Source organism: Carcharhinus amblyrhynchos, chromosome 14 (genome assembly GCF_965287045.1).
Source record: "Carcharhinus amblyrhynchos chromosome 14, sCarAmb.v2.hapA, whole genome shotgun sequence".
Lineage (NCBI taxonomy): Eukaryota > Metazoa > Chordata > Chondrichthyes > Carcharhiniformes > Carcharhinidae > Carcharhinus > Carcharhinus amblyrhynchos.
In genome coordinates, this window is record NC_137337.1 from 35,447,242 (window position 1) to 35,463,553 (window position 16,312).

A 16,312-nucleotide genomic window follows, 5' to 3' on the forward strand; every position below is an offset into this window, starting at 1 on the left:
TTGGATTCATAAATTGCTTGTTGCATTATCAAATCTAGTTCAAATTCTGCACAAACCCCTTCTCCAAAACAGGGTAAAATCAATTAAACTGCATATTGTTTGTTCTATATTAATATGTGGATGCCAAATAAAACCAGCATGAATTTGGATTCCAGAGGTGAGGGGTTTGTCTTACAAAGGGCAGTATAGGCCAATACTCCCTGGAGTTTAGAAGAACGAGAGGAAATTTAATTGAGGTGTACAAGATGATAAGGGAGTTGACAGGATAGACATAGAGAGGGTGTTTTCTCTTGTGGGGCAATCCAGAATAAGAGGTCATAGTTTTAGGATAAGGAGTAGCAGATTTAAAACAGAAATGAGACAAATTACTTCTCTCAAAGGGTCATGTGTCTGTGGAATTCACTACCCTAGAGTGTGGTGGATGCCGCGACATTGAGTAAATTTAAGGAAGAGGTGGACAGATTTTTAATTACTAAGAGTTTTAAGGGGTTATGGTGAACAGGCAGGAAAGTGGCTGAGATGAGATCAGCCATGTTTTGAATGTCTGTGCAGGCTCGAGGGGCCTACTCCTGTACCTAGTTCTTATGGTTTTAAGCCCTGAAATCAGAGGACTCCATGGCTATTATTAGTGCAGAAAGTTAGTGTCAAATAAAACTCATGTTTAAAGACCTTGATTAGCAAACATGCTACAATTATGTTGGTGCACTCAAGCAATACCAAAAAAGAAATGGAATTTAGAGGTTTTAAGTCCCACCCAAATTGGAAACATTACTTGTGTGGGACTGTAGAAGAAAAAATAAAAACAAAAACAAGAAAAACCATCAGATAAAGTATATATTTTGGTTTAGAAAAGATATTGAAAGTGAAATACTGATTCCCGAAGATTTGATTCAAAGCTTACAACCATAATGTGCAGACTCAACGATGCTCAGAATTAAAACTGAGCTACGCCACAGAAGTGGTATAATGGTCTCAGCAAGTTGGACAATGATAGAAAGTGTTAGAGACAGGTGACACAGACAGACAGCTGTATAGAAGGAAACAAGCAGCATCAGATAGGACGCGTATCTGTGAAAAAGCATTCAATGCAAGTTTTCAAGCTCCGTACCTCTGAAGTTTAAAACGAAGAAAAAGGAAAACACATAAAGAAAGTACTTTAAATAAAAATGTTCATTTCCAGCAGTCTAAACACATTTTATTGATTAATCAAACTAGCTGTTTAAAAATGTGCTACTGTTACTGATGTATGGGGCAGCATGGTAGCACAATGGTTAACACTGCTGCCTCATAGCGCCAGGGGCCCAGGTTCTATTCCTGGGTGGGTTGCTGTCTGTGCGGAGTCTGCATGTTCTCTCTGTGTCTGCATGGGTTTCCTCCAGTTGCTCCGGTTTCCTCCCAGTCCAAAAGATGTGCTGGCTAGGTGCATTGGCTATGCTAAATTCTCCCTCAGTGTACCCAAAAAGGTGCCAGAGTGTGGTGACTTGGAGATTTTTGCAGTAACTTCATTACAGTGTGAAGGTAAGCCTACTTGTGACACTAATAAATGAACTTTACATTTTTTCTAAAGGGAACGGGGGGGGGGGGGGTTAAAAATTGACCAGTTTTAAGCTGTGTGTTCAACATTAGTTTATTTCATTTTCATTAAATCACCAAGAACCACATTTCCAACCCTTGTCCAAAACTGAATCAAATTATAATAATTCAAAACAAGTATAGTTCTACATACGGCTAATGTTACGCCGTTGTTTAAGAAGGGTGCCAGGCAAAAGGCGGGGAATTATAGGCCGGTTAGTTTAACGTCTGTGATAGGTAAAATGTTAGAATCTGTCATTAAGGAGGAAATTGCGAGGCATCTTGAAGGGAATTGCTTGATAGAGCAGACGCAGCATGGTTTCATTAAAGGGAAGTCGTGTCTGACAAATTTACTGGAGTTCTATCAGGATGTGTCTAGGGCGGTGGATAGAGGAGAGCCGGTGGATGTGGTCTTTCTAGATTTTCAGAAGGCGTTTGACAAAGTACCTCACAAGAGGTTATTGCAGAAGGTCGAGGGACATGGAGTTGGGGGTAGGGTGTTAGCGTGGATAGAGGATTGGTTGTCAAATAGGAGGCAGACAGTGGGGGTCAACGGGTGCTATTCGGATTGGCGGATGGTGACTAGTGGAGTGCCCCAGGGGTCAGTGCTGGGGCCTCAGCTTTTTACCATTTATATAGATGATCTGGAGGAGGGAACCGAGTGTAGGGTGTCGAAATTTGCTGATGACACCAAGATTGGGGGAACAGCAAATTGTGCGGAGGGTGTGGAGAGTCTGCAGAAGGATCTAGATAGGCTGGGCGAATGGGCCAGGAAATGGCAAATGGAATTTAATGTTGGCAAGTGTGAGGTGGTCCACTTTGGTAGGAAGAATGGTAGGAAGGACTATTACTTACGGGGCGAAAAACTGCAGCAGGCGACAGTGCAGAGGGACCTCGGGGTCCTTGTGCATGAGTCGCAAAAACCCAGCTTGCAGGTGCAGCAGGTGGTCAGGAAGGCGAATGGGATGCTGGCCTTCATAACGAGGGGGATTGAATATAAAAGTAGGGAGGTCTTGCTGCAGCTGTATAGGGCATTGGTGAGGCCGCAGCTGGAGTACTGTGTGCAGTTTTGGGCGCTGCACCTGCGCAAAGATATTTTGGCCTTGGAGGGAGTGCAGAGGAGGTTTACTAGGCTGATACCGGAGTTGAGGGGGTTGAGCTATGAGGAGAGGCTGAATAAACTGGGCTTGTACTCGTTAGAGTTTAGAAGAATGAGGGGAGATCTCATTGAGACGTATAAGATGATGAATGGGATGGATAGGATAGAGGTGGAGAGACTCTTCCCGCTCAAAAAAGACAGTAGGACTAGGGGGCACAGCCTCAAGATAAAAGGGGGGCGGTTTAGAACGGAGTTGAGGAGGAACTTCTTCACTCAAAGGGTAGTGAATCTCTGGAATTCTCTGCCCATTGAAGTGGTGGAGGCTGCCTCGCTAAATATTTTTAAGACGCGGGTTGATGGGTTTTTGATAAGAGAGGGGATTAAGGGTTATGGGGAGAGGGCGGGAAAGTGGAACTGAGCAGCGACAGATCAGCCATGATCTTATTGAATGGCGGGGCAGGCTGGAAGGGCTAGATGGCCTACCCCTGCTCCTATTTCTTACGTTCTTATGTTCTTAGTGCAGTCACAAAATAAGTTTTGTTATCATTGAGGAAGCTGGAATTCCAGGTTCGAGCAACTCTGCTCCTTCCAGAGCTGTGATAATTACATATCGCACAAGCACTACAGATTTAAAAAGTTTCCCTCTGAGTTATCTTAAATAATTCTGGACCGTATGTAACATGATCCCAGTCTGAATGAGCTCATCAGCCAGAAATAATTTTGTGTACACTTGGCAGTTTGTGCTTATACACTATTTATGGCTGAATAATCAGAGATTTGTTCCCATCTTTGTTTTTGCTCAGTTGAGTATCTTTGATGAAAAAGAAACTCCAATTAGTTTACAGTTGCTTCCAACTGTTCAATAAAATTAAAAAGCAGGGAGATGGTCAAAGAATCAAAGCAGCTTTATATCTTCCAAGTCATTGAGCAAATATTCAGGTCTTTCCCAGCAGTGAATATCAATATTTCATTTAACAAATCTCCAGGGGTTTTCACGAGCTTAGCGTTGCAACACACAACTCACGTTGGTGATAGATTCCTCTCTCAGCTCTGCTCTTGCCAGAATATCCTCATTCCCTGTAAGGCTTTAGGGAGTGTTGTGGTAGCTTAACTACTAGTGCCTTCAATATAGTATAGAATACTACAAATCATATAGGGCATTTCTTATATGATCAGCAGTGGGCCAGAACATATATGAACAGAAACAATTATTTTGGTCAGTTTGTATAAATTAGTGGAGCAAATTGTCTACAGCGCTTCCTACATTGCAAAAGTATTTTAATTGGCTGTAAAGCATCTTGGGAAATCTGAAGTTTGTGAATGGCACCTTTTTTTCTTTCTTTATGCTTCATCTCAGTCAGAAGCTGTGAGAACTCTGCAGCTCTCAAAGTCTTAAAATTGCATTCACACACGCACACACACAGAGAATTAATTTGAAGCATTAGTGTTACATGGACAAATATAGCAGTCATTTTGTGCATAACCCTAACCCTAACCCCAAAAACAATAGTGCGGTGAGTGACAAATTAACCCATGTATTTTTCTTGGTGTTTTTTGGCTGAAGGAAGGAAATGGTTACAGTGCAGGAGATGATTGTTTACCCTGCTAATCCTGCTGACACTAAGGGGCAATTTAGCATTGCCAATCAACCTAACCTGCACATCTTTGGACTATCTATACTGTTACAGAATGTTACAGTTTTCAATTCTGAAAAACATTAAGACCATGGAGCAGCTTTGTAGGATGGAAGAGAAGGTTGGGGTGGGGGGGAGGGGGAGAGAAAATAAAGTATAGGAAAGGAAGATACTTTAACCACACAGAGTAAATGAGTTGATTGAATAAATGTAAAACTCCTAACTGAACAACAGTAAGGAGTAATGAATCAACTGAAGCTATTAATAGCAATCACAAGAACAAAAGTGTCATTAGCTAAAATGTTTAAAAGCACTGTGAAAGTCATGAACAAAGCCCAGTCCATCACGCAAACCAACCTCCCATCCATGGACTCTGTCAACACTTCCCAGAAAAACAGCCAGTATAATCAAGAACCCCGCAGTCCAGACATTCTCTCTTCCACCTTCTTCCATAAGGATAAGATACAAAAGTCTGAGGACACATACCAACCAACTCAAGAACAGCTTCTTCCCTGCTGTCATCAGACTTTTGAATGGACCTATCTTGTATTAAGTTGATCTTTCTCTGTACCCTGGCTATGACTGTAACATTATATTCTTCACTCTCTCCTTTCCTTCTTTATGGACAGTATGCTTTGTCTGTATAGCACTTAAGAAACAATACTTTTCATGGTACACTAATACATGTGACAATAATAAGTCAAATCAAATACCGAATTATCATTTTATAAAGAATATTGGAGGATATAGAAATGATAGCGGTGCCTTATTTAAGGTATCAGACTTTTGAATGATCCTATCATGTTAAGCTGATCTTTCTCTTCATCCAATCGTTAACTGCAACATTATATTCTACACCCTATCCTTTCCCTCTCTTCTATATACGTTATGAACGGTATGTTTTGTCTGTATAGCGCAAGAAACAATACTTTTCGCTGTATTCCAATACATGTGACAATAACAAGTCAACTCAATTCAATTCAAAGAGAAAGGCAACAAATATGGAAAGTGAGAGAAACAGCATTGAAGATCCAAAATAAACGGATGAAATACACAGCAAGTCCACAGCAAGTCCAAAAAATTGGTAAAATGAAACAGACCAACTTTAGGGGGAAAAGGCCCAATCTTTAAATGTGAAAAGCGTCTCAAAAATATCAGATTACCTTAAAAGATGTGATTCCATACTCTAAAAATAAAGAATGAGCAATAGATGAAGGAAGCGGTTGGAAAATTGCCCAAGATTAGCATAATTCTCATTTTTAATGCCAAAGAATAAAGATCTCCCATTTACTCACCAGCCTGCATTATCCCCATGAAAGAAGAATGAGGTAGGATCAGGCATCAGGGCTGTTTTCACATTGTGAGAAAGGAAAATTTATAGGTGACCTGACAGGCCATGATCAAGCCGAAAGAGAAATTGGTAACCTGTCAGGAAAAGAAAACTGCCACAGCCCTGTGGATTAGAATATTGTCAAATTGATTCAATTGGCAGCTCCATCACTTCACAGTCAGGATATTGTTGTTATGAGACTCACACCAGAACCTGAGATGCTGTTGTTTGGATGAATGTTAAACTAACATTCAATCTGTGCATTCAGCGGCATTGAGAGTTCGGGCCGATTTATTCTCTGTTCACCGAATACCACCATAACGAACATTCGCTTTCAAGGAATGCTGCTGTAATGAACTGACAGCCCCTTTTATATCTCACATCATTTTCTTTTCCATGAACTTCACTAACAATTTTCGATCACTATTTTATGTTAATGCCCTAAAAGATGTTAGATTCCAGTCAAACTTTAGATTATTTAGCTTGATGTATTTACATCTTAAGAATAGCACCCCGCCTATTTACTTTGGTCAGGCATAATCAGCCCTTTAATTTACTTTCTGGGACTAAGGGCTACCTGCGGGGCATCTAGGATGGGATACCCCCCCCTGCAGAATTCTGACCCTCTCCCCATCTGGGCATGTTTTCCAGTGGCTCACCAGTGGAGGGGGAAGAGAGGGGGTGGGTTTGGAGTGGGGATAGTTGCCTTTGATGGGACTGGAAGATCCTGTTGGCGGCAGGGGTCAGAGACAAGGGCACTGTGCATTTTAGAGCCAACCCAGGAGAATTGGATGAGGCTAAAACAAATCAGTGTATACTCCTATACAGCCACCGAGTTCCTACAGTGCAGAAAGAAGCCATTTGGCCCACTGAGTCCAAAAGGGCACCCCACCCAGCCCCAAAATCCCACATATTCACCATGGCTAATTCACCTAACCTGCACATCTTTGTTCTGTGGGAGAATACGGGAGAACCCAGAGAAAACTCACACAGACATGGGGAGAACATGCAAACTCCACACAGACAGTGACAAAAGGCAGGAATTGAACACGGCTCCCTGGCATAGTGAGGTAACAATGCTAACCATTGTGCTGCATCAATGTAGTGTGTGGCAGTCCATTTGACTACAGAATGCATGTCATATCCAGCATGACTGTGAAAGCAGGTTTCCTGCCAGCTGCTCATGCAGCTTATACACACATTGAGAGATACACAGCTCCTGGGAAAGAGTAGCTAAACTAATGGGACCAGTGGTAGAACATAATGAGGCTGCATGACACAAACAACCTTAATGCAGATAGTGTACACAAGTTTCAATACAGTTTGCAGACAGCAATGTCACTGAACATCATAGCAACTAATTGCTTAAATAGCTCCTGTTGCTAATTGTTTAAATAACTTGTTTTGCAACAGTCAAACACTCATCAAATTTCACCCAACTAAGTCGAGCTTCCAGCTGTTATTCATCTTTATTTTAGACAAAATGTGATAGTGCAACCCGACAGGCATAATGTCTCTCCCTGATCTCTGTAAAAACAAAAATTAGCTAAAGCACACACTTGGACAAAACAATTTTGGTTTCATGCCCAATTTTCAATGTAAAACATCCCATATATCTATCTATATTTTATCTGAACCTATATGTACTTTTTATGTCATATTTTGAAACAATTTTCCCTTTCCCCATTATATCCCTACGTACGCCTTTATACTGGATTTTGCCTATGTAAACTTGTCACAATTATTGTACAATCAGGCAGCTCTGGTTTCTCAGCTGTCTTCCAGCATTATCAGCTGGTAACTTTAGCCCTTTTATTTCTCCCCCCACCCCCAACAATCTTTTCCCAAAATTAAATCTTACTCTTATTTTCTCCCCGAGGCTCTTACTGCCATTCAACCTCCAAGTCTCACCAGTTTACAAATTAAACATAAAAACTGTGTTTCCTCAGCTCTCTTCATAACATCTTCACCCACTCTTGATCTCTTTGAAATTAAATATACATTTCCTCCAGCCTCCCCTATCAGCTGTCTCACAGTTCAACCAAGATTTCAAGGCCCAACTCATGCAACTGCTTCTAGTGTGTTTTTTATTCATTCACAGAATATGGATACCACTGGCTAGGCCAACATTTATTGCCCATCCCTAACTGCCCATGAGAAAGTGGTGGTGAATCCCTTCTTGAACTGTGGCATAGACTCGGCCACAGTGCTGTTAGGGAGGAAGTTCCAGGATTTTGATCCAACACCAGTGAATAAATGAAGATATAGTTCCAGTTAGGATGATGTGTGACTTGGAAGGGAAATTGCAAGTCGTGGTGTGCTATGCATTTGCCACTCTTATCCTTCTAGATAGTGGAGGTTGTGGAATTGGAAGGTGCTGTTGAAGGAGTCTTGGTGAGTTGATACAGACCATCTGGTAGATGTTATATATCTTGTAAATATTATACACTGCAACCACTGTGCATCAGTGGTGGAAGGAGTAAATGTTTAAGGTGAGTTCCAATCAAATGGACTACTTTGTCCTGGATGATGTCAAGACTCTTGGGTGTTTTTGAGCTACGCTCATCCATAATCATAACTGTTCCCAAAGCAGCCATTACAGAGATTTCTTTAACAAATTAATAAGTTGCTTTAATTCAATGCAAATCGCTTCCATCAAAATATATTCAAGTTGCCTTGTTCTCCTACTTTGCTCTAACCTGCTCTGCCCAGCAGTTATTTGTGGCCTGATTAAAGGTATATTTCTGAATTAGTTCTGAATTAGGTGAAGTCTGCTTGCTTTGGTTTAAAAAAATTCTTAAGTCCTCAAAGAAGTTGTTGTCACTTAGTATTAGTACCCATAAACCACTGGAGGGGAGGGTAGAGAGAGAGAGAGAACAAATAAGAAGGAAATTTAAAGTGAATGAAAGGTTAAAACAAAGATTTTAAAGTGAGTTTTAAAGTTTGAGTTTGATATTGCCACACACTGGTTGTCCTCCCCAGCTGAGGCACATTTCCAACCTTGCGCAAAGTGTTGAGACAGGTTTTGCTTCTGCCTCCTGCCATCATAAATAAGTAACATAATATATGTTTTTGCAGTAAATGAAATGTAAAAGCTTGGTCCAATCATCTCTCCTCTAACTCACTTTGCTTGAAGACCACATTTAGTCTGGACTCCTCAGGGAATTCCTAGGGGACTTTCACAGTAACATCATTACTGTAATGTTAGTGTAAGCCTGTTTATGACACTAATAAATAAACTCATGTATAATAAACATCATGGACAAAAATCAATGCCTAGAAATTTATCTCACCCAAAATCAAATTTTAAATTAATTGGAATTTTCCCTCAAAAACACCATAATTAACAAGACAAACCATTTCAGCCCACCTCAATATTATCCCCAGAAGGAGCATCCTCAGGTTGTGTTCCATCAGCTAAAGGTTCTGTGACTTTGACTTCCATTGAACCCTGAAATTCTGGTGCCGTTCTTCGCCCATATCGTTTCCCATCTTTGACATATTTTGGCTGTACTTCCGTGGAATCTGCAGGAATAGAATGCATTTTCGTCAGCCTAATCATTTCAAATTACATTAGCATAAGCTTTAGAGGCTTTCAACTAGCTCACCAACTTTATGCAGTAAATTTCACAGAAGCCCTGCCCAGACTGACATCATGGCAATCAGTGCTGCAATAAGAATGATACAATTGACCAGGGTTATCCTTCCCGATCACTATGGCATGTCCTCTACTGGAAATGCATGAATAGTCTTTGGGCAAGAGCAGATTGCAATTTAGAATAAGGAAAGAAGCCAACTATCGTTCTGACATCATTTAATAATTGTAGAATGATGAATATGGAATTATTGCTAATAGAGTCATCCATTATTCATGTTTTCTTTCCACATTTAAGAGGGCTTCAACCTCTATTCAGGTGCTCTACTCACTGTACTTAGTTCAGCTGGATACAGTGTACTTTTTTTTGGTATACCGACAAGAGTTTGTATCTGTATAGTGCCTTCAATGTAGTAAACAATCTCAAGGTGCTTCGCAAAAGCACTATCAAACAAAATTTGATACTAAGTCACATTAGGAATTAGGAGAGCAAATGACTAAAAGCTTGGTTAAAGTGGTAGGTTTTAAGTAACGTCTTAAAGGAGAGTGAGAGGCTGAAAGGTTTAGGGATTGAATTTCAGTGCTAAGGCCTGACAGCTGAACGCGCGGCTGGTAATGGCGGAGTGATTAAAACCAGAGTTGCTCACAGTTGCCCAGAATTGGAGGAGAACGTATGTCTCGGAGAGGTGTAGGATAGAGAGAGGGAAGGATGGAGAGATTTCAAAACAAGTATAACAATTTTAAAATATGAGTCAAGTATGAGTCAATAACAGCCAGCGAGCACAGAGGTGACAGGCGGTGGCAAAGGCCAAATACTGTTGATGCTGGAACCTGAAACAAAAACAGAAAGTGCTGGAGAAACTCAGCAGGTCTGACAGCATCTATGGAGGGGGAGTAGAGCCAACATTTTAGTCAGGATGACCCTGACTCACCAGTGTGAGGGGGCATGATGGTTATCCCCCTGTATCAAGGGATTTCAATTTCAGTATTTGAAGGGGCATTTCAAACATGTGACGTGGCTGATTGTGGAGTTGGAGGCACAGCAGTAGAGATTGGCAGAGTGGAATTGAGATGTTCAAAGTCTGTGCCTTGTTTTAGTGATAGCTCTGTGGATGTGCTGCTGGAGGGGCTTTAAGGGCCTTCAGGTCTGCAGCTGATCCCTGGAGTGATCCAGATGCATATGGGAGGTGTGTAGGTTGCCAGTTCCCAGCCTCCATCATGAAAATGGCTTCACATTCTGGAGGTGTCAGAAATGAAGCCTTCCAAGATTGTCAACTTCGACACACGCCTACACCTAGCATTGGCCCCACCAGCAACTGAAAAACCAGCCCTGGTATCTAGGGATTAATTCCCAACGTAAAACTAAGTTGGCAGGCAAGCTGTGTGGAAACAGGAAGGGAACTACACTGTGCCACTGCACAATGGGTAGGTACAACGATGAACTGTCTCATAACAATACACCATCATCTTCATTATCGGAGCCTTGGTCCTTCATGTAGAAGGAAATACATTGTATGTACCTTCTACTTCATTAGTTCCTATTTGCAGCAAAGATTTGTCATGAAACACAAATACAATTTCCTCAAAAAAAGAGGAAGCCTTGCAAAAGAAACACCCACTCTCTGGTTATAAATATGAAAGGAAGTGGCAGAAACAGGCTACTTGTAAATGTAATCCAGTTATTTATCACAATGCCTCAATAGCCATTGTACTTTACTCTCGAGTCAACAGTAATTCCTGTGACGCTGTTAGCAAATGTAATAAAACAACACTGTCGAACTAAATGACGTATTTCAATTTTATAAATAGTTATGAAATTTAACATTGAAGATATTGATTCCATTTATGAAGCAATTAGTTCAACCAGTAATATTCCCATCTCAGATAATTAACAATGTTCAGCAAGCAAAATTATAACCTCAATTCTCTATTGCTTCCTTGTATCTGTGGAATTGGGAAATACACACCCATTAGTGGGGTTTTGCCTGCCCAATTTGGAGCACACTTTCATCACCCTAGGACACATCGTTCTCACACAATTCTGAACGTTTAGGTGCATCTACCATTGTTAAAGAGGTATTATTTGAGCTTAATCAATTAAGACTGTACAGCTTAGTGACACAAAACATTGATAAGCTTCTCCAATGCTTGCCCAAGCCCTCATGACATTTGTTCACAGCTTCACCTGGAGCCCAGAGGGAAGACTCCCAGTCCTGAGTGATATCTCAGAGTCAGAGGCCCGATTCTACAATTCGGGCGCGAAACCTTGGTAAAGTCGGATGTGAGGTGATTAGCGCGATCCGCACCTGCGTCCGTGCAGATGCTTGCTTTACCAAGGCCCGAAAATGGCTGCGTCCAAACTGCACCCAAAATGGGTGCAATGGTGATTTAAATGCATTGAATTAATGGGGTGCCCACCCAACTTTACCTGCATTTCCCCCTTTACCATCATGTTCGCATGTTCAGATTCGGTGTAAAACAAACATGTTCAGCAAAGGTCTGCTTTGGGCCCTCCAGCTTCTGCAGTGGTGAGCTCCAAGCTTCCAACAGCTCTCTGACTCAGATCGGTGCTGGGAGGGGGAGGGAAGTGGGTCAGATCATTCTCTGGCGACGGGGAGAAGGGAGGCCCGATCATTCTCTGGTGTGGGGGGGAGGGAGGAAGGAAGGAGGTGGGTCAGATGTATCTCTGGTGGCAGGGGCGTGGCCATTTGCTCTCTGGTGGGGGGGTGGGCAGGTGGATCTCTGGTGGGGTGGGGTAGGGGGTGAGGGAGGACTACAGGCACTCTGTCGGCGATTGGTGGGGTGGGGGGTGGTGCCAGAGGATCACGATTGGTCTGGGTAAGGGGGGGGGGGGGGTGTGGATAAGGGATATAGTTATGCTGTGGGGGTGGGGCGATGTCTGTGGGGGCCAACGCTCCTGGGCTGCTTTATCCACTTTTTGCAGCTTGAAAGCGATGTGACAGGGGCGGATTTTTCCATTTTTTTCCTAAGCGCATGCGTAGTTCAAAAATCTGATCGGAGCTGCAGCGTTTCAAGCATGCTAAGCCCCGCCCACCGCACGATTCAAATCCTCAATATTTTTTTCAGGCTAAGTGTGTATGGGGGCACCTGAGAGCAGTTTTCCAAGTCTCTGCACCCAGATTCAGCACTTAGAATCAAAATGGTAAAATCGGGCCTATAGCAAAGGAAGAGGCCCTTTGGCCCATTGTGTCTGTGCTGGCCATCATACACCTGCATATTCTAATCCCATTTTCCCGCATTTGGTCCATAACCTTGTATGCTATGGCATTTCAAGTGCTCACCTAAATGTTTCTTCAATGTTGTGGGGGTTCCTGCCCTCTACCACCCTTTCAGGCAGAGAGTTCCAGATTCGACAACCGAGTCAGGCATTCCTTATAGCTTCCACTCGATAATCCTGAGTCATGCCAGGTTATAATCTGCTACTTTGGGGCACTGACCATCATATTCCATTGTTCAAGAAGTTGCACAGAACACACTAGATCCTTAGTTGATTTTGCCAACTGCACATATCACCGAAAAGAAACATTGCTAAATTTTCAGAACTGCATCGAAGACCACCCCAAACAATGGATGAAGTCAGCAAATAAATATTTTTAACCTCTTCCTTCTAGCAATAATGCTAAATTTATGCCCCTTTGACAGCTAACATAGCCATTATTCTTGCAACTCTCTTCTGAATTTCAGATACTTTCATTTGATGTTCCACTAAATTCTTCTGCTCCAATGATAACACTCCTAGTTTCCTACATCTCTACAATGTACACAATACCTTAACCACGACACCAATATCATTTCTATATCGTCCAATGTTCTTTATAAAATGTTAATTAGGTATCTATCAATAGAGTGGATTCTGTATAAATGCAGGATCAAAGAGCTTGCTCCAAGCTGCCATTTTCACTCTCTCCTTTCATATGCATATTCAGATACGATTAAATGAGTGAGACACGTTAGAGGGATTCAGCTTTATCTGTAGTGAAACATCCTCCCTTGGGGCTGATGTTATGGTCGAAAGCAGGTTCAAGCTTAGCTATCAAAGTATTCCTGTGATTGCCCGAGAGGTGCTTCAGAAAGCAACCAAAACACTGGCTGTTTGCATCAAAAGACTATTCTGAGACAGTGGAGAAACCCTCCTATACAGTTTGGAGAAAAGCAGACAAAGGTGTGACTTTACAGAAAGGTATGGGTGATAATATACAGTACAGGAATGATGAACGTGAATTTAAGATAATCCATGGCTGCATAACGAAGGGAACAGATTCAAACTGGATAAAGACAAATTTTGGGCTATTATGAACACTTCCTCACACAAAAAGTGTCATCAACACATAAAACAGATTCCTGTCCAGGTTAAGGCAGCAATATTATGGAACAATTTAAGAAACAGTTAGGACTTGTGAATAAATGGATGTGACCTAAAGGGTCTTTCCGGTTGAATAATTTAAGATTGATCAAATGATTTTTCTTATCCATATGGACATTATAAAGTAAAACAATGCTGTTTAAGACCATTCATTCTAAATTCTGAGATTAAAATACAGTTGTATTTGTTGGGCTTATACGGACTTTAACTTTAGTAAAAAATTATCTTTGTTCAGCAGAATCATATTGTTGTATCTTTGGCATTAGAACTAAGATAGGCGGTGAACAATGGAACATAGGGTAATTGATGCTGATAAATATGGTCAGATGTGGTGGGCAGAAGTGGAAGGGTCCATGTGCAGAAGTGGGGGGGACCCATACGCAGAAGTGGGTGGCCTTTTGACTTCTGCCTCCAGCATCCAAGAACACTGTATAAAACAACAATAATGCAAATTCAGGCTGGAGGGCAGGTTGAATGGCCCTGAGGCCCAAAGGGAGTGAGCATTCCACCCAATCAGTGCAGTTTTGGGTTGTCTTGCAAATGTGTACATTTTACACAGAGCTGTAGCATTATTTAACAGGATCTAGTATCAGGCTTGGTATAAGGCAAGTGTGAATGTTTTAACTTTTTTTTCAGACATGTCCATAGTCTATGTTGTTTCTTGACATTGATCATAGGTGGCATTCAATTTGAACATGAATATGCTTTCAAGATCTTAACAAACAGGAGTTGGTTAGATACAAGATGTTTCCCTCCACAGATGGATGATTGAGGTTAGTGAGAGAGGGGAAAAGGATCAAACAGCCCTGTGATTCAACGACTATTCTCTCTGGGCCCTCCTCTATGCTGTGTCCACCTGATATAAGAACATAAGATCTAGGAGCAGGGGTTGGCCATCTGGCGCCTCAAGCCTGCTCTGCCATTCAATAAGATCATGGCTTTTTGTGGCCTCAGTTCTACTTACCCATCTGCTCACCATAACCCTTAATTCCTTTACTGTTCAAAAATGTATCTATCCTTTCCATAAAAACATGCAATGAGGTGGCCTCAATTGCTTTACTACACAGGGAATTCTATAGATTCATAATCCTCTGGGTGAAGAAGCTCCTCCTCAACTCAGTGATAAATCTGCTCCCCCTTATTTTGTGGCCATGCCCCCTTGTTCTAATTTCACCTTCCAGTGGAAACAACCTCGCTGCTCTATCCTATCTATTCCCTTCATAATCTTTTTTGTTTCTATAAGATCTCCCCTCAATCTTCTGAATTCTAATGAGTATAGTCCCTGTCTAGTCAATCTCTCCTCTTGCCAATTCTCTCACACCCGAATCAGCAGCTAAAACCAGATAATGGGAAGTGGATCAGATGTGCAGCCTGGGTGGAGTTAGCAGCAGAGGTCAGCAGTGTAGGATTAGTTCATTGCACCTGGACACAATGACCTTCTGAGGTCAGCTAGGGTGAGTAAGTCCTCAGTATGCGTATTCCTGCACTCAGAAGCTGCAGGGTAGCTTCAAAACACTGCAGGCTTCTGAGGTGATCGAAGGTCCAAATGCAGAAATATGCAGTTAAGGAGCCTGTACAGATGAGAAAGGCGTCAGCGTCTTGGCTACCAGGCATTGTCCTGATCATACATAGGGGAGGATGACCTCAACTAACCTAACAGTGTTTGTCACCTTCTTTTACACCTACTTCCAGGGAGAGAGCTCAGACTGGAGGTGGAATGCCTGATCTTGAGATCCTAATGCTGCACAAGGAGGATATTCTCTTCACCTGGAACCTCTAAGGTGATAACGTGGAAGCGAGTTTGGAGGAAGATGTGGGTTTGGTGAGATAGTAAATTGCTGAAATGGGAGCAAAGGGGAAATTGAGCAAGTGGGAAGTGGATTCAATGAATGTCAGAATTCTTGCCCTGGTGTTAAAAGCCATGGCAGCTTCCTAGTGGAAGATGTCTGGTGTTGCTGCAAGTGAATAATGTTTGCCTTATGTCAGATCTCAGAGTTGTTGAAATGTTTTTCCAGACTAAAGCCCCTTTTCTTCTCTCTTGTGCAGGTGAAACCTCTTCCATGGAGCAACATGTCGATACTAGCTTGTCACTTCCTTCCGAGGATGAAGAAAAACTTTCAGGGGAAACACTGTCACATCCTCTCTCTGCCCCAAGCAGCAGAAAAAGTTACTGGCATCACTCTTGGGATTAGCATGTTGGGAGAGGGACAGGCACAATCTGGTGAGTACACTTCACATTCACCATGCAGCTGCCGGAGAATGTGGTGGAGCAGGTCATGGGCAGTCAGAGGAGGCCTGTCAGAAGTGAATCCAGAGACTGATTCTGAGTCAGATGATGGGCCCTGTCTGTAGGGCAGCAGATGTTAAATGTCCAGCGCGATGTGTGTGGAGATTTGGCAGACATGCCAGAAGGGCTGTCTGCTCTCTGCAGATGTCCACCTCGGTGATGTGCACTACAATCATTCACTCTTCCAAGTGCCAAGCTTCCTCCATGGACTGACTGGCGACTATCCTGGAGGAACAAACTGAACATAATGCAGATGTACTCATGGGTAAGCACCCTGACCTGTACATCATTTCCCTGGCTGTCAGCTCAGGGGCCCAATGCCAGGGCAACAGGGAGCAAGGACACTAAGCCAGCAGCTGGGACCTTGCTGGAAGGCAGGGAGGACCAAGTGGGCCTAGAGGCAGAGACTAT

The 16,312-nt window shown here is 42.4% G+C and overlaps 1 protein-coding gene across 3 annotated transcripts in view; it reads right to left on the reverse strand.

Annotated features, from left to right (window-relative positions):
* Nucleotides 1–16,312, reverse strand: part of nin (ninein (GSK3B interacting protein)) — a 144,832-nt gene that overhangs the window by 76,602 nt on the left and 51,918 nt on the right. For all 3 annotated transcript variants that reach the window (XM_080202662.1, XM_080202661.1, XM_080202663.1), the window contains exon 4: nt 9,006–9,160. In XM_080202662.1, coding sequence (XP_080058788.1) covers nt 9,006–9,160 — 155 coding nt within the window. The remainder of the gene's footprint in view (nt 1–9,005; nt 9,161–16,312) is intronic.